Consider the following 27,514-nt stretch of genomic DNA (forward strand, 5'->3'; position numbering starts at 1 on the left):
ATCCTGGCTAACACGGTGAAACCCCATCTCTACTGAAAATACAAAAAATTAGCCGGGCGTGGTGGTGGGTGCCTGTAGTCCCAGCTACTCTGGAGGCTGAAGCAGGAGAATGGCGTGAACCTGGAAGGCGGACCTTGCAGTGAGCCGAGATTGCACCACTGCACTCCAGCCTGGGCAACAGAGCGAGACTCCATCTCCAAAAACAATTAAAAAAAAGACTAGAAGCAAATGAGAATGGGTTGCTTTAACTTGTTTTAAAATTTCTCCTGATAGGCTGGGGGCAGTGGCTCACACCTGTAATCCCAGCACTGTGGGGAGGCCAAAGTGGGCCAATCATGAGGTCAAGAGATCGAGACCATCCTGGCCAACATGGTGAAACTCCATCTCTACTAAAAATACAAAAATTAGCTGGGTGAAAATACAAAAATTAGCTGGGTGAGGTGGTACGTGCCTGTAGTCCCAGCTACTTGGGAGGCTGAGGCAAGAGAATCGCTTGAACCTGGGAGGCAGAGGTTGCAGTGAGCCGAGATTGTGCCACTGCACTCCAGCCTGGCGACAGGGCAAGACTCCGTCTCAAAAAAAAAAAAAAAAAAAAAATTCAGGCCAGGTGCAGTGGCTGACACCTGTAATCCCAGCACTTTGGGAGACTGAGGCAGGCGGATCACAAGGTCAGGAGTTCGAAATCAGTCTGGCTAACATGGTGAAGCCCTGTCTTGACTAAAAATACAAAAATTAGCTAGGCATGGTGGTGGGCGCCTGTAATCCCAGCTACTTGGGAGGCGGAAGCAGAATCGCTTGAACTCGGGCGGCAGTGAGCTGAGATTCTGCCACTCCACTCTAGCCTAGGCAATAGAGCGGGACTCCGCCTCAAAAAAATAAAAAAAAAATTTCTCCTGATTTCCCTCAAAAGATATAACCTTTCTTTTTTTTTTTTGAGATGGAGCCTTGCTCTGTTGCTAGGGTGCAGTGATCTCAGCTCACTACAACCTCCGCCTCCCAGGCTCAAGCGATTCTCCTGCCTCAGCCTCCAGAGTAACTGGGATTACAGGCGCCTGCCACCGCGGCTAATTTTTGTATTTTTAGTAGAGATGGGGTTTCACCATCTTAGCCAGGCTGATCTCGAACTCCTGATCTCGTGATGTACCTGCCTCCACCTCCCAAAGTGCTGGGATTACAGGCGTGAGCACTGCGCCTGGCCATCTGTACCTTTTTTAAAGGGGCTCATTTTCTTTCTCTTTTCTTTTTGTTTTAAAAAAATAGGATCTTGCTCTGTCTCCCAGGCTGGAGTGCAGAGGCATGATTTCGGCTCATTACAACCTCTGCCTCCCAGGCTCAAGCAATCCTCCTACCTCAGCCCCTCAAGTAACTGGGACTAGAGGTGTGTACCAGCATACCTGGCTAACTGTTGCACTTTTTTTGACAGAGAGCAGGTTTTGCCACATTGCCCAGGCTAATCTTGAACTCCTAGGCTCCAGTGATCAGCCAGCCTCAGCTTCCGAAAGTGCTGGGATTACAGGTGTGGGCCACTGCACCAGGTCACGGGTTTCATTTTCAATTTACTCCCTTGTGGTTTAAAACTATTAAAGTAGATTACTTTCACATTTCAGCTACATTATCCAACTGCAAGTTATAAAGTTATCTCAAAAAATATTGCCTCCTCTGGCTGGTTGTGGTGGCTCACAACTGTAATCCCAACACTTTGGGAGGCCGAGGTGGGTGGATCACCTGAGGTCAGGTGTTCAAGACCAGCCTGGCCAACATGGTGAAACCTCGTCTCTACTAAAAATACAAAAATTAGCCTGGCATGGTGGTGGGCACCTGTAATCCCAGCTACTTGGGAGACTAAGGCAGGAGAATCGCTTAAACCCAGGAGGCGGGGGCTGCAGTGAACCAAGATCCCACCACTGCACTCCAACCTGGGCAACACAGCAAGACTCCATCTGAAAAAAAAAAGACTAAATCCACATGTTAATAGTGAAAACATAAAGACACATGCACACGTATGTTTACTGTGGCACTATTCACAATAGCAAAGACTTGGAACCAACCCAAATGTCCATCAATGATAGACTGGATTAAGAAAATGTGGCACATATACACCATGGAATACTATGCAGCCATAAAAAAGGATGAGTTCATATCCTTTGTAGGGACATGGATGAAGCTGGAAACCACCATTCTCAGCAAACTATTGCAAGGACAAAAAACCAAACACCGCATGTTCTCACTCATAGGTGGGAACTGAACAATGAGAACACCTGGACACAGGAAGGGGAACATCACACATCGGGGCCTGTCATGGGGTGGGGAGAGGGGGGAGGGAAAGCATTAGGAGATTAGGTACCTAATGTAAATGACCAGTTAATGGGTGCAGCACACCAACATGGCACATGTATACATATGTAACAAACCTGCAAGTTGTGCACATGTACCCTAGAACTTAAAGTATAATAAATAAATTTTAAAAAAATAGTGAAAACATTTTGCCAGGGTTACTAAAATAGCTAGAGGTTGAAGCTCAAGTCACACATGGAAAGACTTCCCTAGAGCTATTCAACATAAGCTTATGTCCTCTCTATATGCTAAAAAACGAATCTGTTCACAACTATTATAAAGAAACAAATGCAAACAAATTTTAAACAATTACAATGAAAATAGAAAGAACTAAAAAACTATAGGCAACTAAATATATATATAATTCAGTAAATTAATCAAGTACAGCACTGGTTCCCAATACTGATCCATGACAAAATTTTTAGCAGTTGGCCAGGCACAATGGCTCATGCCTGTAATCCTAGCACTTTGGGAGGCCAAGATGGGCGGATCACCTGAGGTCAGGAGTTCGAGACCAGCCTGGCCAACATGGCAAAACCCCTTCTCTACTAAAAATACAAAAATTAGCTGGGCATGGTGGAGGGTGCCTATAAGCCCTACTCAGGAAGCTGAGGCAGGAGAATCACTTGAACCCGGGCAACAGAGGTTGCAGTGAGCCAAGATCAGGCTGCTTCACTCCAGCCTGGGCGAAAGTGAGAAACTCCATCTCAAAAAAAAAAAAGAAAAAAAATTTAACAGTCTACAGAGAAATAAAACAGTAAGGAAAAGGCTTTTTTCATAAAGCTAAATCTATATAATCCATAGAAGCAACCTTAACCCTAAAAATACATACTTCTTAATGTTTTGGTACTATCATGAAATGACCAAGACAACACATCATTAGGGGAAAGGGGTTCTAACAAAGTTACTTTGCAAAATAAGAAGTTGAGTGATAAACCTAGTCTTTCAATGCTGTGTATATGTGTGTGTAATCAGAACAACGTGAAACAGAGCTCTATACCCACAGAGAACCCAGTCAAGCTCTGAATGATGAAATAATATTCTAGAGAGTTTCTCATACAGAGAAGCATAAAGACAGTATCTGGGTAGGTTTCCAAAAACCAGTATTAATGAATTTTGTCCACAATCATTTTGATGGTCCCAAGTTTGAGCATATATTTGAATCCCTAACGTATTTAAAGCATTACATGTATTTCAACATTCAAAATTACATAAAGAAACCCAAATGTACTTGGTGGTTTTATAGCTAAAGGCAACTGCTGAAGAATGTTTCATTTCTCAATTTAAAATAGTATGGTACTATCTTTTAATACTCTAAGAGTTCTACCAATGTAAGACTTCCATCCAATTACATTTCTACAACTGAATTGTTCTCTAAGGCATTTCACTTCAACTGAAAATGTCATTTCATTATAGGACATTAAAAATTCTGAATGTCACTTGGCTCTAGGCAAGGTCTTGATTAAACAAAAATCAAACCTTAACACAAAAATATATCTTACATAAAATTACTTCTAAATGTTTACCAACCAATGGAGAATCTTAAATGTAGGCCCGGCTGTGGCCGGGCGCAGTGGCTCGTGCCTGTAATCCTAGCACTTTGGGAGGCCAAGGCGGGCAGATCACCTGAGGTCAGGAGTTCAAGACCAGCCTGGCCAACATGGTGAAACCCCGTCTCTACCGAAAATACAAAAATTAAGTGGGCATACTGGCTCAAGTCTGTAATCCCAGCTACCTGTGAATCTGAGGCAGGAGAATCACTGGGACCCGGGAGGCAGAGGCTGCAGTGAGCAGAGATTGTGCCACTGCACTCCAGCCTGGGTGACAGAGCAAGACTCTCTATTTAAAAAAAAAAAAAAAAAAAAAAAAAAAAAGGCCAGGCCGGGCTTGGTGGCTCATGCTTATAACCCCAGAGCTTTGGGAGGCTGAGGTGGGTGGATCACCTGACATCAGGAGTTTAAGACCAGACTGGCCAACATGGTGAAACCCCATCTCTACTAAAAATACAAAAAATTAGCCAGGCATGGTAGCACACGCCTGTAATCCCAGCTACTTGGGAGGCTGAGGCAGGAGAATCGCTTGAACCTAGGAAGCAGAGGTTGCAGTGAGCCGAGGTCGCACCATTGCACTCCAGCCTGGGCAACAAGAGCAAAGCTCCATCTCAAAAAAAAAAAAAGTAGGCCACATTCATTTCAATTACAGCTAAATGAAGTTGTTTTGTCAAATCTGTGCCAGACTTATTGTTATAATCAGGTAGCTCTTCCAAGAACGTCTTAGAAAAAGGCACTTGCTGCATAACAAAGAGGCTGTGCTAGGTTTAACTGAGACTACACTGCACACTGATATGAGTTTTTAAATTTGGGTCAATAAAACCAGAACTGACTACAGGTGTCACTACCATAAAAGAGAAAGCATCTTACTACGCTACAGTTCTATGTTTACTAAAACATTTGATTATTTATGTTAATTTTCTCAATGACTACATGAGGTAGCTTTCTTTCCTATCTGTGCTAATCTATTTGCAAATATATAAATACTTCTTAACCTCCGCAACACCTCGTATTTGTATTCTATTTCCAATAAAAATCCAAGCAGCCTCTCATATTTTAATTGCACTTCAACCTATTTTTTTAGTGATGACTCTTTTTTTTTTTTTTTTTTTTGAGATGGAGTTTCGCTCTTGTTGCCCAGGCAGGAGTGCAATGGCACGATCTCGGCTCACCCCAACCTCGGCCTCCCGGATTCAAGTGATTCTCCTGCCTCAGGGTGTAGCTAGTATTACAGGCATGGGCCACCACGCCCAGCTAACTTTGCGTTTTTAGTAGAGATGGGGTTTCTCCATGTTGGTCAGGTTGGTCTCGAACTCCCAACCTTAGGTGATCCACCGGCCTCAGCCTCCCGGGGTGCTGGGATTACAAGCCTGAGCCACCGCACCTGGCCCCTCTTCCTCCCCGCTCCCCCCCCCCCCCCCCCACGACGGAGTCTGTTCTGTTTCCAGGCTGGAGTGCAGTGGCGTGATCTCAGCTCACTGCAACCTCCACCTCCAGGGTTCAAGCGATTCTCCTGCCTCAGCCTCCCGAGCAGCTGGGACTACAGGCGCGCACCACCACACCCAGCTAATTTTTTTGTATTTTTAGTAGAGATGGTGTTTTGCCAAGTTGGCCAGGATGGTCTCGATCTCTTGACCTCGTGATCCGCCCGCCTCGGCCTCCCAAAGTGCTGGGATTACAGGCGTGAGCCACTGCGCCTGGCCCAGTGATGACTCTTTCTTAACGACTCCATCAGAAATCTGTCAGTTAATAAACGCACTGCTCAGTTAGTGACGAGAAATAACTGTATGTTAGTGGTTAAGAAGCCCCGTAATTGCAGCATTTAATACCTGCTGTTGTTCCTAATACCACCAGGCTGACTCAGATTAAGGAGCCCTCCAAGTTCCACTGTCTAATAAAGACCTGTCAAAATGAAAACTCAGCAGTGGAGACTCCAGAATTCATTCAACCGTTGTACCTGCTTTACATACATAAATAAGCAGAACTGATTTTTGGGTTCTTTGCCACAAGAAGATGTGCTGAAAACAAAGCATCAAATGGTTTTGGAAAAAATACTCCTCTTTACAGTGAAGTTTAAATTAAATCAAGAATGCTACTTACAAAGATATTCTGAATTACAGGATCTCCTGATTCATCATAATGAACTTTACAACCCTGTTAAGTATCAAAACTGCAGCACAAAATCAGCCAACATGCGAACTAAGGACAAAAGACAGTTCATAGGTCTTTGGCGATTGTAATTATAAAATCACGTGCCTGAGGACCACTAAGTCTGAGGTACACACCAAATAATGCAGCTCAAAATAAGCTGAAAGCACTGTTCCGTGCTCAACCCACCCCCCGCCCCCTCAACCATCCAAAGTCAATGCTGGTGCCCAGGACCCGTGAGTCCTTATCATTAAATATGCACGCCCCAATTCCTCCCCAGTTGAGGAAATCACAGACTCCTTGGCCCCAAGAATCTTAACCCTGGTCTTCATCATACAAGTCTCCAGAAACCTTAACATCGGCTTTTTCAGGCTCCCACCACCTAAAACAAAGTTCATAAAATCCTGACGGCAGTTTCCTTCAGAGCTTAGGCTCTCGACCGCGCCCTCCGACCAGGCCTGTCTCCCTCCGGCCTGCCCCCTGTGGAGGGAAGGCTCCCCCTCCTTTTTGGTCACTCTGCCTGGCCGCTCTACTCACAGGATAGCAGTGTCGGGGGGCAGCAGGCCCGATAGCGCCCTCCAGCTCGGTGCGGGCAATTTCCTGCGACTGCAGTCCAGGAGAGGAATGCGGCAGGAGCAGGGCGCGGGGCAGAGACCTGCTCCGGCGGCGGGCAACAGGAGGAGAGCGGTCTGGGCAATGAAGAGTAACCGAGAAAGCAATCCAGATCGACACCCCAGCAACTGCTCCTCTGGGACGCCTAGGGGCGCCGGCGCCATTTTCCCCCTCGATCTGGACGTGGCCTAGAAGAGCTGCCTGCTAGAAAAGGAGGATCGGCGGAGAAGCTCAGCAGAGATGCTCGGCGGCTGCGCTGTCTCCCGAAGCCCCGGCTGAGGGCTGTACCATCTAAAGGCATGCAAGGAGCAGATGTAGCGCCACAGCGGGGGCGACGGCCTGGGACACACGGCCTGATGGACACCGCTCGTCCGCCCCGCCCCACGGCGCAACGTCCTCACGCACAGGGGCCAGCCAATCCGTGCCATAAGATGAGGTTGCGTCCGGGGCGGAACTCAGTGAGGGGCGGGGCCAGACGCAGCCGTGTATCTTTAGGAGAAGGACTTCAAAGCGTTCAGGGATTGTAGGTGCGGCTGTGGAGTTCCGCCGCTGTTCTTCCGCTGCAGGGCGCAGTAGTTCCTTAAGAGGGAACGGTGCGGCGAATAGCTGTGAGTTCAAAGTCCTGACTACAGGTATATCTACTGTAGTAGAAGAGGATCTTTTATTTGCTCTGGGCTTTAAGAAAGGGGAGTGGCAGAAGGGCTGCCTTCCAAGTCGCACACACGAATGGGTCACGGGAGCTTCTATCCTGGCTTTGGCCAAATCGGCCTCCAGAGCCGAGCTCGAGCCTCTTCTGCCCCCTGCTGCTTGACTGTAGCCCCTGCTCTTCTGCAAGTAGGCGGCAACTCCCACTTGCATAAGATCAGTATCACTCTGTTAATGGCCTTGTAAGCTCCTGAAGGCAGAGGCCCTGTTTCTTCATCGGTGCACCTCCACCTTTTGTTCTAGCTTGGAGTTCAATAAATTTTGGTGGGACTGCACCTGCATGTCTATATAAGGGAAAGACCCTTCTCTTTGGAGGGATGCTGTCAAGGTCACTCTGAGAAAAGCAAGCGAGACAAGTAAAGAGGGTGTTGAGCAGTCAACAAAGCAAAGACTGGATGTGAGGAAATGTATTTCTCCTAAAGCAGAGGCTATGGAAAACTTAGTAGGAACAGTGAAGTCTGGCCACCTTATGCTCATTCAGCCATCCAAGGTTGTAAATAAGACTTTGAGAATAATAGTGATGGTTCACTTATATGTACTGAACTTTTCAAAGGGCGTTTGCATCTGTTACCTTGTTTGCTCCTTCAGTGACTGTGACAGTGGCAAGACAATTATTGCTGATGATGAAACAAGCCCCAAGAGGTTAAACCAGGTTACTCTGAGGCAGGGGCAGGTTCGACATTAACATGGGTTTTCTGACATAAATTGAAAATCTGAGCAGGTTAAAAAGAATGATAATGCCTAGATTAGGGTTCTCATCGAAAGTAACTGAAAGCAATCTTTCCCATGGCAGATTATGGAGTCATAATTATGTTTTTAAAAACCTTTTTGTTTTTTTTAATATTGAAGTATCTATTGGAAACAAGGCCATATCCAATGCTACAGTCCAAACCAAACTTTTAAAGCCAAGACAGCGGAATGAAGCTTACTCTTAGCCTCCGTCCCTTAGCTGTTGAGCAGACTTAACAAACTGGTAAGAAATCTGGCATAGGCAGGAGCCTTACAAAAAAAAAAAAAAAAAAAAAAAAAGGAAGCAGTTTAGTTCCTTTCTACATTATAGTTTCAGAGCTTTCCTATGAAACTATACCAAATGGGGCCATTAGAAATTAATGCTCTGTAACCTGTATCCTCCCCAATAAGTGGCTCACTGCAATCTCCGCCTCCCGTATTCAAGCTATTCTCCTGCCTCAGCCTGCCGAGTAGCTAGGACTACAGGTGTGCACCACCATGCCCGGCTAATTTTTGTATTTTTAGTAGAGATAGGGTTTCACCTTTTTGGCCAGGCTGGTCTCGAACTCCTGACCTCAGGTGATCCACCCCACCCCAGCCTCTCAAAGTGCTGTGATTACAGGCGTGAGCCACTGCGACTGGCCACAAATACATGTTTTTGTTGGGTTTTTTTTTTGAGACGAAGTTTCATTATTGTTGCCCAGGCTGGAGTGCAATGGCACGATCTCAGCTCACCGCAACCTCCACCTCCTGGGTTCAAGCGATTCTCCTGCCTCAGCCTCCTGAGTAGCTGGGATTACAGTCATGCACCACCACGCCCGGCTAATTTTGTATTTTTAGTAGAGACGGGGTTTCTCCATGTTGGTCAGGCTGGTCTCAAACTCCCAACGTTAGGTGATCCGCCCGCCTCGGCCTCCCAGAGTGCTGGGATTTCAAGCATGAGCCACCACGCCCACCCGCAAATACATGTTTTTAACAGAATTTAATGATTCATTTCTGATTAACAATGGAATATAGAGCTTTTATATTCATTGCCCTAATTGTCTAATTAATTCGTGGGTGCTAAAGTACCTGGGCCGAGATTTTAGAGTTCGGTGGAATCCATAAGCACAGAATACCCCAGCTCCAGATTACTTTAAAAAAAAACAAAAAAAACTACTCACTTGATATCCCTTGTTCCACACCTCAGCATAAACCCCAATCCCTTGCAATTTAGCTGCCCTATATCTCCTTACCTCGGGACTTTACTCTTTGCAAAGTCATAGCTAACTAACCTGATCAATTCTATTCTTTCAAACTAGAAGTCTCAGCATTGCCTGTGCTTTCCCCCCATTATTCCTGTCACATCTAATCACTAGACTTTCTTGATTCCCCCTCAGGAATGTCTCAGATCTTTCCCCAGCTCTCCATCCCCACTGCTACTTAGTTCAGACCTTCATCTCATATGACTACTATTCAAATAACCTTTGAACCCATCTCCTGTCCTCCAGTCTCTCCTGTCTCCAAGTCTCTAAGCTGTCACTAGAATTATCTTTCCAAAGCATAATGTTACAGATATGTTTTCTCATTTTATATCTCCATTGCTAAGAGCAGTGTCTGGAATATAGACAATGCTGAATAAATATTTATTGTTGACTAAATTACTGTTAATTTGGCCGGATGCAGTGGCTCATGCCTGTAATCCCAGCACTTTTGGAGGCCGAGGCGGGCAGATTACTTGAACTCAGGAGTTCGAGACAAGCCTGGCTAACATGGCAAAATCCCGTCTTTACTAAAAATACAAAAATTAGGCTTGGTGCTGCACGCCTGTAATCCCAGCTACTGGGGAGGCTGAGGCACGAGGATTGCTTGAACCTGAGAGTCGGAGGTTGCAGTGAGCCAAGATTGCACCATTGCACTCCAGCATGGGCAACAGAGAAAGACTCCATTTCAAAAAAAAAAAAAATTACTGTTAATTTCACTGCTTCTCTGTAAATATGCCCAAATCTAGTGAGAATGCATTTTTGTCTCCTTCCATCTCTTCCTTCCCCTATCTCCTTTTCCCACTAAAGCAAAGAAGGAATAATGATAACAATTGTAACTACTATTTATTGAAGTGAAACCTAAAGCCAGAAAAAATAGATAAATTGTACTTCATGAAAATTAAAAACCGTTCATTAAAGGACACTATCTACAGAGTGAAAAGGTATTCCATGTGATGGAAGAAAAGATTTGCAAGTCATGTATCAGATAATGGATTAGTATCCAGAAAAACATAAAGAACTCCTACAACTTAACAACAAAAAAGCAACCTAATTTAAAAATAGGCAGAGGACTTGAATTCTTCCAAAGATACACAAATGACCAATAAGCACAAGTGAAAGATGCTCAAGATCACTAATCATTAAGGAAATCCAAATTAAAACCACAATGTGATACTACTTCACATCTAGTAGGATGGCTATTATATATATATTATATGTATATGTATGGAAACCAGAAAATAACAAGTTTGGTGAGGATGTGGAGAAACTGTAATTCTTGTACATTCCTGGTAGAAATATAAAATGGTGTAGCTGGCTGGTTATGGTGGATCACACCTGTAATCCCAGCACTTTGGGAGGCCAAGGCGGCAGATCACCTGAGGTCAGGAGTTTGAGAACAGCCTGGTCAACATGGTGAAACCCCGTCACTGCTAAAAATACAAAAATTAACTGGGCCTCCTGGTGCATGCCTACAATCCCAGCTACTTGGGAGGCTGAGGCAGAAGAATTGCTTGAACTCAGGAGGTGGAGGTTGCAATGAGCTGAGATCGCACCATTGCACTTCAGCCTGGGCAACAGAGCAAGACTCCATCTCAAAAAGAAAGGAGAGGGGCGCAGAGGGGAAGGGAGGGGAGGGGAGGCTGTTGAAAATGGTACAGCATTTCCTCAAAAAATTAAAATAATTGAAACGACTTGAAGAAATATGGGTATACCCATGTTCCATAGCAGTATTATTCACAATAGCCAAAACGTGGAAGCAACCCAAGTGTCTTATCAATGGATGAATAAACAAGCAAAATTTGGTATATATATATATATATATATATATATATATATGATTCAGACTTTGAAAGGAAGGGAATCCTGGCCAGGCACGGTGGCTCACACCTGTAATCCCAGTGCTTTGGGAGGACGAGGTGGATGGATCACCTGAGGTCAGGAGTTCGAGACCAGCCTGGCCAACATGGTGAAACCCTGTCTCTACTAAAAATACAAAAAATTAGCCGGGCGTGGTGGCGCACACCTGTAATCCCAGCTATTCGGGAGGCTGAGGCAGGAGAATCGCTTGAAGCCAGGAAGCGGAGTTTGCAGTAAGCCGAGATTGCGCCATTGCACTCCAGCCTGGGCAACAAGAGCGAAACTCCGTCTCAAAAAAAAAAAAAAGGAAGGGAATCCTGATACTTGCTACAACATAAATAAACCTTGAAAACATTGTGCTAAGTGAAATAAGTCATTATAAAAGGACAAATAGTGTGATTGCACTTATATGAGGTACTTAGAGTAGTCAAATTCATACAGACAGAAAATAGATTGGTGATTGTCTGGGCTAGGAGGGGCTAGGAGGAGGAGAGAATGGGGAGTTATTGTTTAATGCATAGTGAGTTTCAGTTTGGGAAAATGAAAAAAGTTCTGGAGATAGATGGTGGCAACGGTTGCACAACAGTGTGAATGTACTTACTACCACAGAACTGTATACTTAAAAATAGTTCCAAATTGTTACATTTTATGTTATATATTTTTTACCACAATTTTTAAAGAAAAATCTCCAGAAATTTAGAACTCATCTATGAGTCTTTTCTTTCCTTTCCCTTTATTCTCCATCTACTCCTTACCTTACTCCAACCCATCAGCAAATCCAAAATATATTTTTAAACTGACTACTTCTTTCCATCTGTCTTACCACCACACCAATCCAAGACACAATAATCTCTCATCTATACAACCTTAGTAGCCTCGTAACTGAACTCTTCTTTCCATCTCGTTCCCATCAAAACCACCCACACAGCAAACAGGCCTATAAATGGCCTCTTTAATAGGTAAACTAGAAAGTGCTAGCAATCCACTACATTATCAGAGTAAAGGAGAAAAAAACATAACTATTTTAGTATATGAAAAAATACGACTTTTTATATGATATATGTGATATGTCATATATATAGCATATATTTGTACATCCTGAAATAGAATAGTTTTTCCTCTTTAACACATAGGTACTATTTGATATATAATATATATCACATATATATAGAAAATATGTATATATATAATGTATGATATATAATATATCACCAAGATTTGGCCGGGCATGGTGGCTCACACCTGTAATCCCAGCACTTTGGGAGGCCGAGGTGGGTGGATCACCTGAGGTCAGGAGTTCAAGACCAGCCTGGCCAACATGGTGAAACCCCATCTCTACTACAAATACAAAAATTAGCTGGGCGTGGTGGCAGGCATCTGTAATCCCAGCTATTCAGGAGGCTGAGGCGGGAGAATCATTTGAACCTGGGAGGCGGAGGTTGCATTGAGCCGAGATCGCACCATTGCATTCCAGCCTGGGCAACAGGGTGAGACTCCATCTCAAAAACAAACAAACAAACAAACAAACAAAAACTCTTAGCCAACTTGGAATAGAATGAACTTCTTCTTGCTAATAAAAGGTGTTTACCAAAACCTATAGCAACTTTTACTTAACAGTGAGACGTTTAAAAAACTCCTTTTACATTAGGATCAAGACAATGATGCCTATCATTGCTTCTACTGGACACTATTCTAGAGGTCCTAACCAGTACAAGATAAGAAAAATATATTAAAGATATAAAATCATAGGGGAGCAAACAAAACTGCCCTTACTTACACAGGATATGATTCTCTGCAGAAAAAAATCCAAAAGAATCTGAAGTAAACTATTTAAACTAACAAAAAATTTCAACAAGGATGTGACTACAAGATCAATATACTAAAATCAATTTTATCATAATAAATCAGCAATTATAAAATATTTTTAAGATGGCATATGCAATAGCAATAAAAACTAAAAGACACCTAGATCAAACAAAGAAATACAAGAGAAGAAGTATATAGAGAACATTATAAAACTTTATTGGAAAGTATAAAAGAGGATCTAAATAGATGGAGAAAAATACTATGCTCTCAGACTGAAAGAATCAATATTATAATCCAGGCAAAATGGCTCATGCCTGTCATCCCAGCACTTTGGGAGGCTGAAGTGGGTAGATTACTTGATGTCAGCAGTTCAACACCAGCTTGGCCAACATGGTGAAATCTTGTCTCTACTAAAAATGCAAAAATTGGCTGAGTGTGGTGGCAGGTCCCTGTAATCCCAGCTACTCCGGAGGCTGAGGCAGGAGAATCAATTAAACCCAGGAGGCATACATTGCAGCAAGCCAAGACTGTGCCACTGCACTCCAGCGTGGGCAACAGAGCAAGATTCTGTCTCAAAAAAAAAAAAAAAAAAATTCACTATTATAAAGATGATGACCAGGTGTGGTGGTGTGGGCCTGTCATCTCAATTATTTGGAAGGCTGAGGCAGGGGGATTGCTTGAGCCCAGGAGTTCAAGGCCAGCTTAAGCAACATAGCAAGGCCCTTTCTCTAAAAATAAAAATAAAAACAAATAAAAGATGTCAATTCTCTCAGACTGATTTATAGATTGAATGCATTCCCAGTAAAAATCCCAAATGTGCATGGTGTTCTAAGGTGAAAATAATCACAAAGACACTCTCAGGGTTAAAAAAGTAGAACTGGCCAGGTGCGGTGGCTCATGCCTGTAATCCCAGCACTTTGGGAGGCCGAGGTGGGCAGATCATGAGGTCAGGAGTTCTAGACCAGCCCGGCCAATGTGGTGAAACCCCGTCTCTACTAAAAATACAAAAATCAGCCGGTGTGGTGGCGCAGGCTTGTAATCCCAGCTACTTGGGAGGCTGAAGCGGGAGAATTGCTTGAAATCGGTAGGCGGAGATTGCAATGAGCTGAGAGCATGCCACTGCACTCCAGCCTGGGCAACAGAGCAAGAAGCCATCTCAAAAAAAAAAAAAAGGTAGATGTAATAGGATCACAGATAAATCTAAAAACAGTGGCAAATGGAAAAAAAAGCAAACTGCTAACAAATATGCACAATATATTAAAATATACAATGTTCAAAATATGTGGAAAATACTAGGTAGAGCCGGGCATGATGGCTCACGCCTGTAATCCCAGCACTTTGGGAGGCTGAGGCGGGCGGATCACCTGAGGTCACGAGTTCCAGACCAGCCTGACCAACATGGAGAAACCCCGTCTCTACTAAAAATACAAAATTAGCCGGGCATGGTGGTGCATGCCTGTCATCCCAGCTACTAAGGAGGCTGAGCAGGAGAATCGCTTGAACGTGGGAGGCAGAGGTTGCGGTGAGCCAAGATCGCGCCATTGCACTCCAGCCTGGGCAACAAGAGGGAAACTCTGTCTCAAAGAAAAAAAAAAAGAAACGAAAATACTATGTAGGAAATATGTAGTAAAAACATGCACGGGAATGACAAGTACCAAATTCAAAAATGTTGTAACCTCTGTGGAGAAAAGGTGAAGAATGAGTTCATGTGTGAATGTATGGGTACATGCTTTCTATTAACTTAGTAGGAGAAAAAAATCAACCTCTACCACGTGGACCTCCAGAGAGGGAAGCAAAACCCCCTGAAAGACGCTTTTTATATTCCTGTAGGCTTTTGTTTTGTTTGTTTGTCTGAGATAGAGTCTCGCCCTGTCGCCCAGGCTGGAGTGCAGTGGCACAATCTCGGCTCACTACAACCTCCGCCTCCTGGGTTCAAGCGATTCTCCTGCCTCAGCCTCCCGAGTAGCTGGGACTACAGGCACATGCCACCATGCCCGGCTAATTTTTTGTATTTTTAGTAGAGACGGGGTTTCACCGTGTTAGCCAGGATAGTCTCCATCTCCTGACCTCATGATCCACCTGCCTCAGCCTCCCAAAGTGCTGCGATTACAGGCGTGAGCCACCGCACCCAGCTGCTCCTGTAGGCTTTTAAACAGTTCTGTTTACAATTCAGTTTTGGCCTGGCAGGTTGGCTAGTGCCTATAATCCCAGCACTTTGGGAGGCTGAGGCAGGTGGATCACCTGAGGTCAAGAGTTCGTAACCAGCCTGACCAACATGGTGAAACCCCGTCTCTACTAAATACAAAAAAAAATTAGCCGGGCGTGGTGGCCTATGCCTGTAGTCCCAGCTACTTGGGAGGGTGGGGCAGGAGAATCGCTTGAACTCAGGAGGCAGAGATTGCAGTGAGCCAAGTTTGAGCCATTGCTCTCCAGCCTGGGCAACAAGAGTGAAACTCCATCTCAAAAAAAAAAAAAAAAAAAGAAAAAAAATCAGTTTTAAGTTTCCTTCCTTACATTGTAACTTTTTTTCAAGTCACCCTTAAACATACAGCAGAAAGTTCTTAAACTTCATCAAGTATCAGAATCACTTGGAGGGCTTGTGAAGGGTGCAGTGGCTCATGCCTGTGGCTCACGCCCGTAATCCTAGCACTTTGGGAGGTCGAGATGGGTGGATCACTTGAGCTTAGGAGTTCAAGACCAGCCTGGGCAACATGGTGAAACCCTGCCTGTACTAAAATACAGAAAATTAGCCAAGTGTGGTGGTGCATGCCTGTAGTGTCAGCTACTCAGGAGGCTAAGGCAGGAGAATCACTTGAACCCGAAAAATGGAGGTTGCAGTGAGTCAAGATCGCACCACTGCACTCCAGCCTGGGTGATAGAGCCAGATTCTGTCTCAAAATAATAATAATAATAGGCCGGGCGCGGTGGCTCACGCCTGTAATCCCAGCACTTTGGGAGGCCGAGGCGGGCGGATCACGAGGTCAGGAGATGGAGACCACGGTGAAACCCCGTCTCTACTAAAAATACAAAAAAAATTAGCCGGGCGTGGTGGCGGGCGCCTGTAGTCCCAGCTACTCGGAGAGGCTGAGGCAGGAGAATGGCGTGAATCCAGGAAGCGGAGCTTGCAGTGAGCCGAGATTGTGCCACTGCACTCCAGCCTGGGTGACAGAACGAGACTCTGTCTCAAAAAAAAAAAAAATAATAATAATAATGATAATAACCATAAAAGAATCACTCGGAGGGCTTGTTAATATATGGATTGTTGAGCTGGCCCCCAGACTTTCTGATTCAGTAAGTGTAGAGTGGGACCTGATAATTTGCATTTCTAACAAGTTCCCAGGTGTTGCTGAAGTGGCTGGTCCATGGATTATGCTTAAAAACCACACTGTGAGACCTACAGTAAAGTCTGTCTACATAACACAGGTGTTTTTGTGGTTGTGAGGAATTAAGAGGCAAACAGTGAATGAAAGCGTGCCATTTTCTACATTCTCTTTGGGCTGAGGCCAGCACAGAAGCTCATTAGGTAGTGAATAGGAGTATTGACAGTGCAGCAGGTAGGAGCCAGATATCAGGAGAATTAGTGTGATATGAACCCCCTTTCTTCCAAATACATGCCTGAAGAAGTAAGTACAATGTAACTGGTTGAGAAAATCAAACCATGCCCCTCGTGCCCCGACCCTAGTCCCCATCCTCAGCACAAACTTGATTCATACGCTGAAAGTGTGGGGAGGAAGGGATTGAAAATGCTGACCTCCATCCCATACCGAGCAAACCATCCTGTCCCTGGGCTGCTTGAGCTTCTGAGCTAACCTGCAGTGAGGCCCATTTTTGTGTTTTCAGCTAGCTGGGCTACTCCCCAGACCTGCCCCTTTATCCTTCCAACGTTGGGAGGAAACCTTGCTGTCACTCTGGATGAGACACTTGTATTGGTTTAACGGGCTCTTGGTGGGAACTTCAGAGTTTGATTATTCTCAGCAATCAGCAGAGGCAGTCATGCGTTTCTGGGTCCTCCAGCCTCACTCTGTTCACCAGATTTCCAGGCTGGGAATGTACCCACAAACCCTTGAGCTGACTGAAAGCCCAGGGAACTTGTGTGTGTGCCTGCATGAATGCGTATGTGTGCATGCCCAAGAGGGAGCTGAAGGCCAGGACACAGAAGGCCAGAGGCCCCAGGCTGGTCATTATCTCCAAGCCAGAACCTTCCTGTCCCTAAATGGGACCCTGGCACAATGCCAAACAGCCAGACTCTCACCCTATATAATGAAGTTCTCACTGATTATCCTGATGATGGCCCAGGAGACCTGGACCCAGGGAGGTTCATCTGCTGCCAACCCTGGTTCCTATTTCCACTCCACTGTGGAAATTAGGATGTCCCTGCAGCTCCCCCACCATCTCGCTTCCCCAGCATAATGCCTATCCCCAAGGGACCCTGATCCTGGAGCTGAACTGAAATGACAGCAACAGTTTATTAACTGGACTAATGAGAGGCCTGGGCAGGGAGAGAAAGAGAAGCTGGAAGAGTGAGAAGGAAAGGGATGAAGAGAAGAACATTGTAAAGCACAGGAAGACAGGACTAGATTTAAGACCAGAGCCAGCGGCTCACTTTCTGAGTGTTTGGGGAGAGGCCGGGAAGGGACTCAGAAGATGGTTTTACAAACTTCATATTCTATAGAGTAAACATGCTATTTTTTCATCAGCAGCAAATTAGAACAGCCTCACTTCCTGATTGCCTGTGTTCCAGGCACTTTACTGTTTTACACGTACTCAGTTAATCTTCATAAGATTCCTATGAGATGAGAATATTCATTTTACTGATGAAAAAGCTGAGGCCCAAAGAGCTTTGCCCAAAATCATACTCATAATAAGGAATAGGCCAGGCACGGTGGCTCATGCCTGTAATCCCAGCACTTTGGGAGGCCAAGGCGGGCAGATCACGAGGTCAGCAGTTCGAGACCAGCCTGGCCAACATGATGAAACCCTGTCTCTACTAAAGATACAAAAAAGTAGCTGGGCATGGTGACATGCGCCTGTAATCCCAACTACTTGGAGGCTGAGGCAGGAGAATCTCTTGAATCCGGCCGGGAGGCAGAGGTTTCAGTGAGCCAAAATCACGCCATTGTACTCCAGCCTGGGTGACAGGGCAAGTCTCCATCTCAAAATAAATAAATAAATAAAATAAGTAACAGAGCTAGGATTTGAACCTAGACAATGTGATTCCAGAGCCCAAAGTCTTTTTTTTTGAGACAAAGTCTTGTTCTGTCGCCCAGGCTGGAGTAAAGTGGCGGGATCTCGGCTCACTGCAAGCTCCGCCTCCTGGGTTCACGCCATTCTCCTGCCTTAGCCTCTCCCAGTAGCTGGGACTACAGGTGCCCGCCACCACGCCTGGCTAATTTTTTGTATTTTTAGTAGAGACAGGGTTTCACCGTGGTCTCGATCTGACCTTGTGATCTGCCCACCTTGGCCTCCCAAAGTGCTGGGATTATAAGCGTGAGCCACCGCACCCGGCCCAGAGCCCAAACTCTTAACCACTGCCATCGTGGGGAGTGATAGGAAATGAGGCTCAATGCATAAATAAATATAGCACTTGCATTCCTCTACGTCCAACCCTATGAGGCAGGTATATTTATTTTCCCTATTTTACAGATGAGGAAACTTAGTCTAAGAGAGGTGAAGTCATTTGCCTAAAGCCACATGATTAGAAAGTGTCAGAGTGGAGATATGATATCCATCTACCTGCACTTCATCCACTACAGCTGCACTTCTTACCTTGATTCTCTTATAAGGAATTTCCCTTTACTCTGAGCTCCTGCAGGCATCCTGCATAAGAGAAGGCTAGCTGCAGGAATGGTGAGACGTTTTATTTTTCCATGGAGGAAGCTTTAGTTTGACATAGGGGGATAAGGATTGCCATAGGATTTAGCCTGTGGAACATAACCCCTAACCAAGTGTTGGGGGCAAGTTGCTAGGACGTGGAGCTGGAAGTTTGTTACATGCAACTGCGAGGATTCCTTGCGAGCAACCCAAATCCAGTTCACTGCCTGATCTAGGCAGAGGCATGAGGGAATTGTTAATAGCATGACATTTTCCTCAACATTTTAAGGTTTAAATTTTTTTTCCTGTCAATAAGACTAACAGGGTAATCTGCACTGGCAGCTGCATCCTTCCTGTTTGTCCTCCTGAAGCAGTTCCAGCTGACCAGCCACTGGGAACCTGCTGCTTAAGCAGCTGGTAATGAACTGCAAAACAGAACAAGAAGAACCAGGCAGGCAGGGGTCAGCACCCTCCCGGGGCAGTAAACTGGCCTTGCAGAGAAGAGCCAAGGAAGAAGAACACAGGAGTACAGCTGATGTATGCATATCTAGCTGTTCTCTGCTCTGGGCTTATTTCACTTTTGCAAAAAATAGTAAATGCTTGTAAACAAACTATACAGAAGAATATTAAATAAAAAGTGAAACTTCCCCTCCCAGACACCCCACCCATGAGGAATAGCCATGGTTAATTTAACCATTTGTTTATCTTTTTGTACCTTCTCTGTGTAAATCTTGGTATAAATGTGAGCTTAATTTTTTTTTTATTATCTAATACAAAGTGGGATTTATATGTTGATCTTCAATTTGATAACTAGCTCTTTTTTTTTTTTTTTTTTTTTTTTTTTTTTTTTTTTTTTTTTTTTTTTTTTTTGAGACGGAGTCTTGCTCTGTGCCCCAGGCTGGAGTGCAGTGGCGCGATCTTGGCTCACTGCAAGCTCCGCCTCCCGGGTTCACGCCATTCTCCTGCCTCAGCCTCCCGAGTAGCTGGGACTACAGGCGCCCGCCAACACACCCGGCTAATTTTTTGTATTTTTAGTAGAGACGGGGTTTCACTGTGTTAGCCAGGATGGTCTCGATCTCCTGACCTCGTGATCCGCCCGCCTCGGCCTCCCAAAGTGCTGGGATTACAGGCTTGAGCCACCGCGCCCGGCGATAACTAGCTCTTTAAATTTTTTTTTTTTTTTTTTTTTTGAGACAGAGTCTCGCTCTGTGGCCCAGGCTGGAGTGCAGTGGTGCAATCTCGGCTCACTGCAAGCTCCGCCTCCCGCGTTCAAGCAATTCTCCTGCCTCAGGCTCTCCGAGTAGCTGGGACTACAGGCGCCCGCCACCATGCTCGGCTGATTTTTTGGTGTTTTTAGTAGAGACGGGGTTTCACTGTGGTCTCGATCTCCTGACCTCGTGATCCGCCCGCCTCGGCCTCCCAAAGTGCTGGGATTACAAGCATGAGCCACCGCGCCCGGCCTAAATTTTTTTTTTTTTTTTTGAGATAGGGTCTCACTTAGGCTGGAGTACAGTGGCATGATCACAGTTCATTGCAGCCTTGACCTCCAGAGCTCAAGCGATTCTCCCACCTCAGCTTCCCAAGTAGCTGGGACTACAGGCCTGAGACTACAGGCACATCCCACTACACCTGGATACTTTTTTTTGTTTGTTTTTAATTTTTAGTAGAGTCTTGCTATTTTTTTAGTAGAGTTTTGTTGTTCTTGCTGTGTTGCTCAGGTGGTCTTGAACTTCTGGCTTTAAGTGATCCTCCCATCTCAGCCTCCCAAAGTGCTGGAATTACAGGCATAAGCCACATCACCCAACCCCGCTTCAAAATTTTTAGCAGTTTACACTTCCAACGATAGTGTATAAACCTAGCCAACAGTGACTCGTTTTTTAGTTAAAAACAAAACAAAACATGCTAGTATGTCAATTGAACAAATATTTCTCTCACTCCTTTTCCTTCTGTCCTTTCCTCTGTTTTCTATTACATTTCCAACCTCTGACCCATGCTTATTACACAGAATTCCAGAAATTTGTCAGTAGGTGAGAAACAGGGGAGGGAGAGTTTATGGTTAATCAACAAAGATACACAAAGGTGCAATATTACTCTATAAAAGGTGATAGCAGCTTTTACATATGTATTTACAAGAGTTCATAGGTACAGCTCGTTAGCTGGCAAATAAAAATGTACAAGCAAGACACCTTGCTAGGTGTGGGATCTCATTTGATCCTTAGATAATAGTGCAATTAGGAAAAGCATGCATTATCTCCCCATTTTACATATGATTAAAAAGAAATTCATGGCCGGGCGCGGTGGCTCAAGCCTGTAATCCCAGCACTTTGGGAGGCCGAGGCGGACGGATCACGAGGTCAGGAGATTGAGACCATCCTGGCTAACATGGTGAAACCCCGTCTCTACTAAAAATACAAAAAATTAGCCAGGTGTGTTGGCGGGCGCCTGTAGTCCCAGCTATTCGGGAGGCTGAGGCAGGAGAATGGCGTGAACCCGGGAGGCGGAGCTTGCAGTGAGCCGAGATCGCGCCACTGCACTCCAGCCTGGGCGACAGAGCGAGACTCCGTCTCAAAAAAAAAAAAAAAAAAAAGGAATTCAACAAATGTGCCTGTAAGGTCACAATGCTAATCAAATATGGAACTCTGAGTCAATATTCTCTTCCCTACATTATATTCACCATTTTTATATGTGTGTAAAATATAAGTGTGCATATAAACTCTAAAGTGCACAATATGTTATCCGTAAGCACATTTGCCACACCCTTTTTTATACCTGTGGCTATATACTAAATGTAATCTGGGTGTGTGCAATACAGTATATATAAAACATGGAAGATGGGCCGGGCGCGGTGGCTCACGCTTGTAATCCCAGCACTTTGGGAGGCGGAGGCGGGTGGATCACGAGGTCAGGAGATCAAGACCACGGTGAAACCCCATCTCCACTAAAAATACAAAAAAAATAGCCGGGCGTGGTGGCGGGCACCTGTAGTCCCAGCTACTCGGAGAGGCTGAGGCAGGAGAATGGCATGAATCCGGGAGGCGGAGCTTGCAGTGAGCCGAGATTGTGCCACTGCACTCCAGCCTGGGCAACAGAGTGAGACTCCGTATCAAAAAAAAAAAAAAAAGAAAAAACATGGAAGATCGTGCAGGAGGCACTAAGAGATAGTCAAAAAAAAAAAAAAAAAAACCACCTAAATGTGACCTGGCAGGCCCTGGCAAATACACAGGTGGGTCAGGGACTAAAGAGCGCTGGGAAATTGTTGAATTCTAAATGAGATCTCTTCTAGTCATGGTTCTGGAACAAACAATGTATAACGGGTTAAGTGCATGGAGTTTTGAAGTCAGGTACATATGGGTTCAAGTTCTGTCTTAGCCACATACTAGATACGTGATCTTGGACAACTAAGTTAAGTTCTCTGGGCTTCAAAGGAATAGGCTGGGCGCAATGGCTCATGCCTGTAATCCCAGCACTTTGGGAGGCCGAGGCAGTCGGATCACGAGGTCAGGAGTTCGAGACCAGCCTGGCTAACGTGGTGAAACCCCGTCACTACTAAAAATACAAAAATTAGCTGGGCGTGGTGGCGCACACCTGTAATCCCAGCTACTCAGGAGGCTGAGGCAGGAGAATCACTTGAACAGAGGAGTCGGAGGTTGCATGGCTGAGATTGCACCACTGCACTCCAGCCTGGGTGACAAAGTGAGACTCTGTCTCAAAAAAATAATAATAATATTCTGTGTTTCACAAGATGAAATGAGACAATGTATGTAAAACATCTTGCAATGTGCTTGAAACATACAATTCTCAATAAGAGTTATTGTTTATATTTTATGTTTGACTTTATCATTCTTATTTGTTTAGTTTCAACATAGTTCAGCTGTACATAAAACTAAGCATATGACTGCAGAAGTGGCAATCATAAAAGATTAATGCAGTGGTTCTCAGCTCTGTCTGCTCATTAGAATCACCTGACCAGCTCAAAACAAAATGCTTATATCTAGGCCAGTGCAATCAGAATCTCTGAAGGTGTTGAGAATCAATGGATTAAACAGAGGCTTTGAGTGTGAAGTTTTCAGGGCTACTAAAAATCAGTAAGATTATGTGAAAATCAAGGCTTTTAGTGAGTCCTCTGAATTTTCATTATGACTGTAGAGGAGGGTTGTTGGTTGATCCCTTTCCACCTTCCCAGGAGTCCTGTTTTACATTTGGACATCTTGAGTCCTGGAAAAGTTGATTCTTTCCCTGATTTCAGGGGTCAAGGAAGAAATCCCTAAAGGCAAAGGTAATATTGCATTTTATCCACTGCTATTATGATTGGTGCATATGGCCAAAGCTTTGTAATCAGGGTGATTCTCAGGACTGTTGGAAACACTAGGACAAAAATGCTGTCTTTCTTGCTGAGCATAAAGAGAAGGCAGGTAGGTAGCCCATCTTGGGATTGCAAAGGAGGTCAGCTTTAGTATAAAGACAGCAGAGAAGAAAGACATTGTTTTGGGGCTACATCAAGCCTCATCTAAAGCTACTTGCCTCTGGGCTTTCCAGCATAATGAGGTGACAAATTCCTTATTCAAGTGTATTTTTCTGGTAGTTGAAACTGAAAGCATCCAAATAGAGTAATAACCTTCCTTATATAGGTTGTAAGAACAATGAAGAGGGAAGCACGCCTGGTGTTTCTATTTTACTAGAAAATAGCAAGCATTTTGCTGGAGCCTCTTTCTGCCCCTTCTAAAACCAGTAGCCCCAGCAAATAAAGCAAAAGCAAATAAACAAACAGAGCGGAAACTCCTCTTCTTTCAAAGTCATAACCAGTTTGATCTCAGGGTCTCTTTGGACTTGTGGTGCAAGTCTCAGGTTCTCCATGTTAAGCTGATAAGGTGGAGTCACACCAGCATCCTCACCACAGCTCTGACCCTGTCTTTCTGTTCATACACTTTCCATGGCTCCTGAACAGCCGTCAAGGCCTCTCACAATCCGGCTCCGTCCTCACCTCCCACTGTAACACCCTATTCTCCCTTCACATGATTTGCTTTTCTCCAAAATATGAAATGCTTTCATGTTTCATTCTCCAGTGCCATTTGTACATGCAGTTCCCTTTGCCTGCTATATCCTTTCCCCCTTCTGTATGTGGCAATCTCACCTATCCTGCAACGTCCAGCTCAAATGCCACTTTCTCTGCTTTCCCCAGGCAGGGCTAGGGGGACTTTCTTGGTCCTTTCTTTTTTCTTTTTTCAGATGGAGTCTCACTCTGTTGCCCAGGCTGAAGTGCATTAGCATGATCATGGCTCACTGCAGCCTTGACCTCCCCGGGCTCACAGGATACTCCCACCTCAGCCTCCCGAGTAGCTGGGACTACAGGTGCACACCACCATGCCCGGCTAATTTTTTCTTTTCTTTTTTTTTTTTTTGTAGAGACAGGGTTTCAGTATGTTGCCCAGGCTGGTCTCAAACTCCTGGATTTAAGCGATCCATCCACCTTGGCCTCCCAAAGTGCTAGGATTATAGGTGTGAGCCACCACACCTGGCCTCCTTGGTCCTCTTACGGTACTTTGTACACACCTTGTGGTAGGGTCAGTGTGTTTTGGTACCCATCTCCCCACCAGACCATGAATGCCTCAACAGCAGGGCCTCTATCTTTTTCATTTCAGTACCCTAGAGAGGCAGTATAAAGTGGTGGTTAAGTAAACTGGTTCTGGAAGAGCCTAGAATAAAATTCCAACTCTATCACTTATTAACTCTGTAACTTAAGGTAAAATACTTCTCTTTGCCTCAATTTCTTCATCTGTAAAATGAAGATTAAAAATAATAGCTGGCCGGGCACAGTGATTCATGCCTGTAATTCCAGCACTTTGGGAGGCCAAGGCAGGCAGATCACCTGAGGTCGGGAGTTTGAGACCAGCCTGACCAATGTGGAGAAACCCTGTCTCTACTAAAAATACAAAATTAGCCGGGCGTGGTGGCGCATGCCTGTAATCCCAGCAACTCAGGAGGCTGAGGCAGGAGAATCACTTGAACCTGGGAGGTGAAGATTGCAGTGAGCGGAGATCGCGCCATTGCACTCCAGCCTGGGCAACAAGAGCGAAACTCCATCTCAATAATAATAATAATAGTGTACATGACTGTTAGAATTAAACAAACAATATACTCCATGTAAAGACGTCTAACTGAGTGCCTTGTACAGGTTAACTATGGTGATGATGATAATGAAGATTACAGTGACAATTACTATGAAGACAACCATTCGTTTCCATTCCAGTGCCAGATTTCTTTTTTCTTTCTTTTTCTTTTTTTTTTTTTTTTGAGACGGAGTCTCGCTCTGTCGCCCAGGCTGGAGTGCAGTGGTGTGATCTTGGCTCACTGCAAGCTCCGCCTCCCGGGTTCACGCCATTCTCCTGCCTCAACCTCCCGAGTAGCTGGGACTACAGGCGCCCACCACCACACCTGGCTAATTTTTTGTATTTTTAGTAGAGACGGGGTTTCACTGTGTTAGCCAGTATGGTCTCGATCTCCTGACTGCCCACCTTGGCCTCCCAAAGTGCTGGGATTACAGGCGTGAGCCATCTCGCCCGTCCCCTTTTTTCTTTTTTGAGACGGAGTCTCACTTGGTTGCCCAGGCTGGAGTGCAGTGGTGCCATCTCGGCTCACTGCAGCCTTCGCCTCCTGGGTTCAAGCAATTATCCTGCCTCAGCCTCTTGAGTAGCTAGGATTACAGGTATGCGCCATCATGCCCGACTAATTTTTGTATTTTTAGTAGAGACAGGGTTTCCCCACGTTGGCCAGGATGATCTCAAACTCCTGACCTCAAGTGATCTCCCCGCCTTGGCCTCCCAAAGTGCTGGGTTACAGGCATGAGCCATCGCACGAAGCCTATCATTTTTTCCTTTTTTTTTTTTTTTTTTTTGAGATGGAGCCTTGCTCTGTCGCCCAGACTGGAGTGCAATGGCGCGATCTCTGCTCACTGCAACCTCTGCCTCCTGGGTTCAAGCGATTCTCCTGCTTCAGCCTCCTGAGTAGCTGGGACTACAGGCACACACGCCACCATGCCCGGCTAATTTTTTGTATTTTTAGTAAAGACAGCGTTTCACCATATTGGCTAGGCTGGTCTTGAACCCCTGACCTTGTGATCTGACCGCCTTGGCCTCCCAAAGTCTTGAGATTACAGGCATGAGCCACTGCGCCCAGCCCTCTTTTTTTTTTTTGACAGAGTCTCACTCCCTTGCCCAGGCTGGAGTGCAATGGTGTGATCTCGGTTCACTGCAACCTCCACCTCCTGGGTTCAAGCAATTCTCCTGCCTCAGCCTCCCAAGTAGCTGGGATTACAGGCACCCACCACCATGACCAACTAATTTTTTGTATTTTTTTAGTAGAGACGGGTTTCTCCATGTTGGCCAGGCTGGTCTCGAACTCCTGACCTCAGGTGATCCACCCACCTTGGCCTCCCAAAGTCGTGAGATTACAGGCGTGAGCCACTGCGCCCAGCCGCCTGGCCCTCATTTTTTATAACAGATTTAAACAGCACAAAAAAGGAAAATTAAGTCATCCCTTTCACAGTCCTAACTTCAAAGGTTACTGCTTAGAATTTCCTGTATTTCCTTTCACACATTTTCTTTTTCTTTAATTTCAGCTTTATTGAAGTATAATTGACGTACCATAAACTGCCTATATTTAAAATGTACAACTTGGTGAGTTTCAACATATGTATATACTTGTGAAACCATAACCACAGTCAAGATTAAAAATGCACTATCCGCCCGGTGTGGTGGCTCATGCCTGTAATCCCAGCACTTTGGGAGGCCGAGGCGGGCAGATCACGAGGTCAGGAGTTTGAGACCAGCCTGGCCAATATGATGAAACTCCATCTCTACTAAAAATACAAAAATTAGCTGGACATGGTGTCAGGTCCCTGTAATCCCAGCTACTCTGGAGGCTGAGGCAGAAGAATCGCTTGAACCAGGGAGGCAGAGGTTGCAGTGAGCCGAGGTTGCACCATTGCACTCCAGCCTGGGCAACAAGAGCAAGACTCTGTCTCAAAAAAAAAAAAAAAAAAAAAATGCACTATCCATCACCCATCATTCCTCATGCTCCTCTGTAATCCATCCCTCACTCCCCCACCCACCAACCCTGTCTGCAGACAACCACTGATCTGCCTTGTCACTATAGATTAGTTTATACATTAAACTCTTATATAAATAAAATAGTACAGCATGTACTCTTTTTTCTTGGCTTCTTCCACACAGTATAATGTTTCTGAGATCTATCTACATTGTTATGTGTATCAATAGTTGATTCCTTTTCATACTTTTGTATTTCCCTGGTATGGATGTACCTTAATTTGTCTACCCATGCATTATTGATGGACATTTGAGTCATTTCCAGTTGTTTATGACAAATAAAACTGTTCTGAATGTTTATGTACAAGTCTGTGTACACATACAAACAACTCTGATATGAATAATTATTAAAACAGCAATAGCAACAGCTGTGAGTGACTGAGGAGAGGACCTGAGTAGAGTGGTAGTGGCAACATGGGAGCTGCTTCCTTTTCAATGTGTGAGTAGCAAACATTTTAATAAAGTTGTAAACATCCAGTTATCCAAATGTTTACAAATAGGAATTATTGCTGAGTGTGGTGGCTCACGCCTGTAATCCCAGCTCTTAGGGAGGTAGAGGCGGGAGGATAGCTTGAGCCCAGGAATTCGAGACCTGCCTGGGCAATATAGTGAGACC

The 27,514-nt window shown here is 44.9% G+C and overlaps 1 protein-coding gene and 1 long non-coding RNA gene across 2 annotated transcripts in view; one reads left to right on the top strand and one right to left on the bottom strand.

Moving 5' to 3' along the window:
* LRIG2 (leucine rich repeats and immunoglobulin like domains 2) overlaps positions 1-7,045 on the bottom strand; it is a 55,532-nt gene extending 48,487 nt beyond the window's left edge. The window contains exon 1 of the mRNA XM_030824819.1: positions 6,570-7,045. Coding sequence (XP_030680679.1) covers positions 6,570-6,808 — 239 coding nt within the window. The 5' untranslated portion in view covers positions 6,809-7,045. The remainder of the gene's footprint in view (positions 1-6,569) is intronic.
* Positions 7,046-7,112: 67 nt separating this feature from the next.
* Positions 7,113-27,514, top strand: part of LOC105738395 — a 59,001-nt gene continuing 38,599 nt past the window's right edge. Inside the window, exon 1 of the long non-coding RNA XR_001114198.2 lies at positions 7,113-7,276. This is a non-coding gene — a long non-coding RNA (uncharacterized LOC105738395). The remainder of the gene's footprint in view (positions 7,277-27,514) is intronic.

This window comes from Nomascus leucogenys, chromosome 12 (assembly GCF_006542625.1).
Source record: "Nomascus leucogenys isolate Asia chromosome 12, Asia_NLE_v1, whole genome shotgun sequence".
Taxonomy (NCBI): domain Eukaryota; kingdom Metazoa; phylum Chordata; class Mammalia; order Primates; family Hylobatidae; genus Nomascus; species Nomascus leucogenys.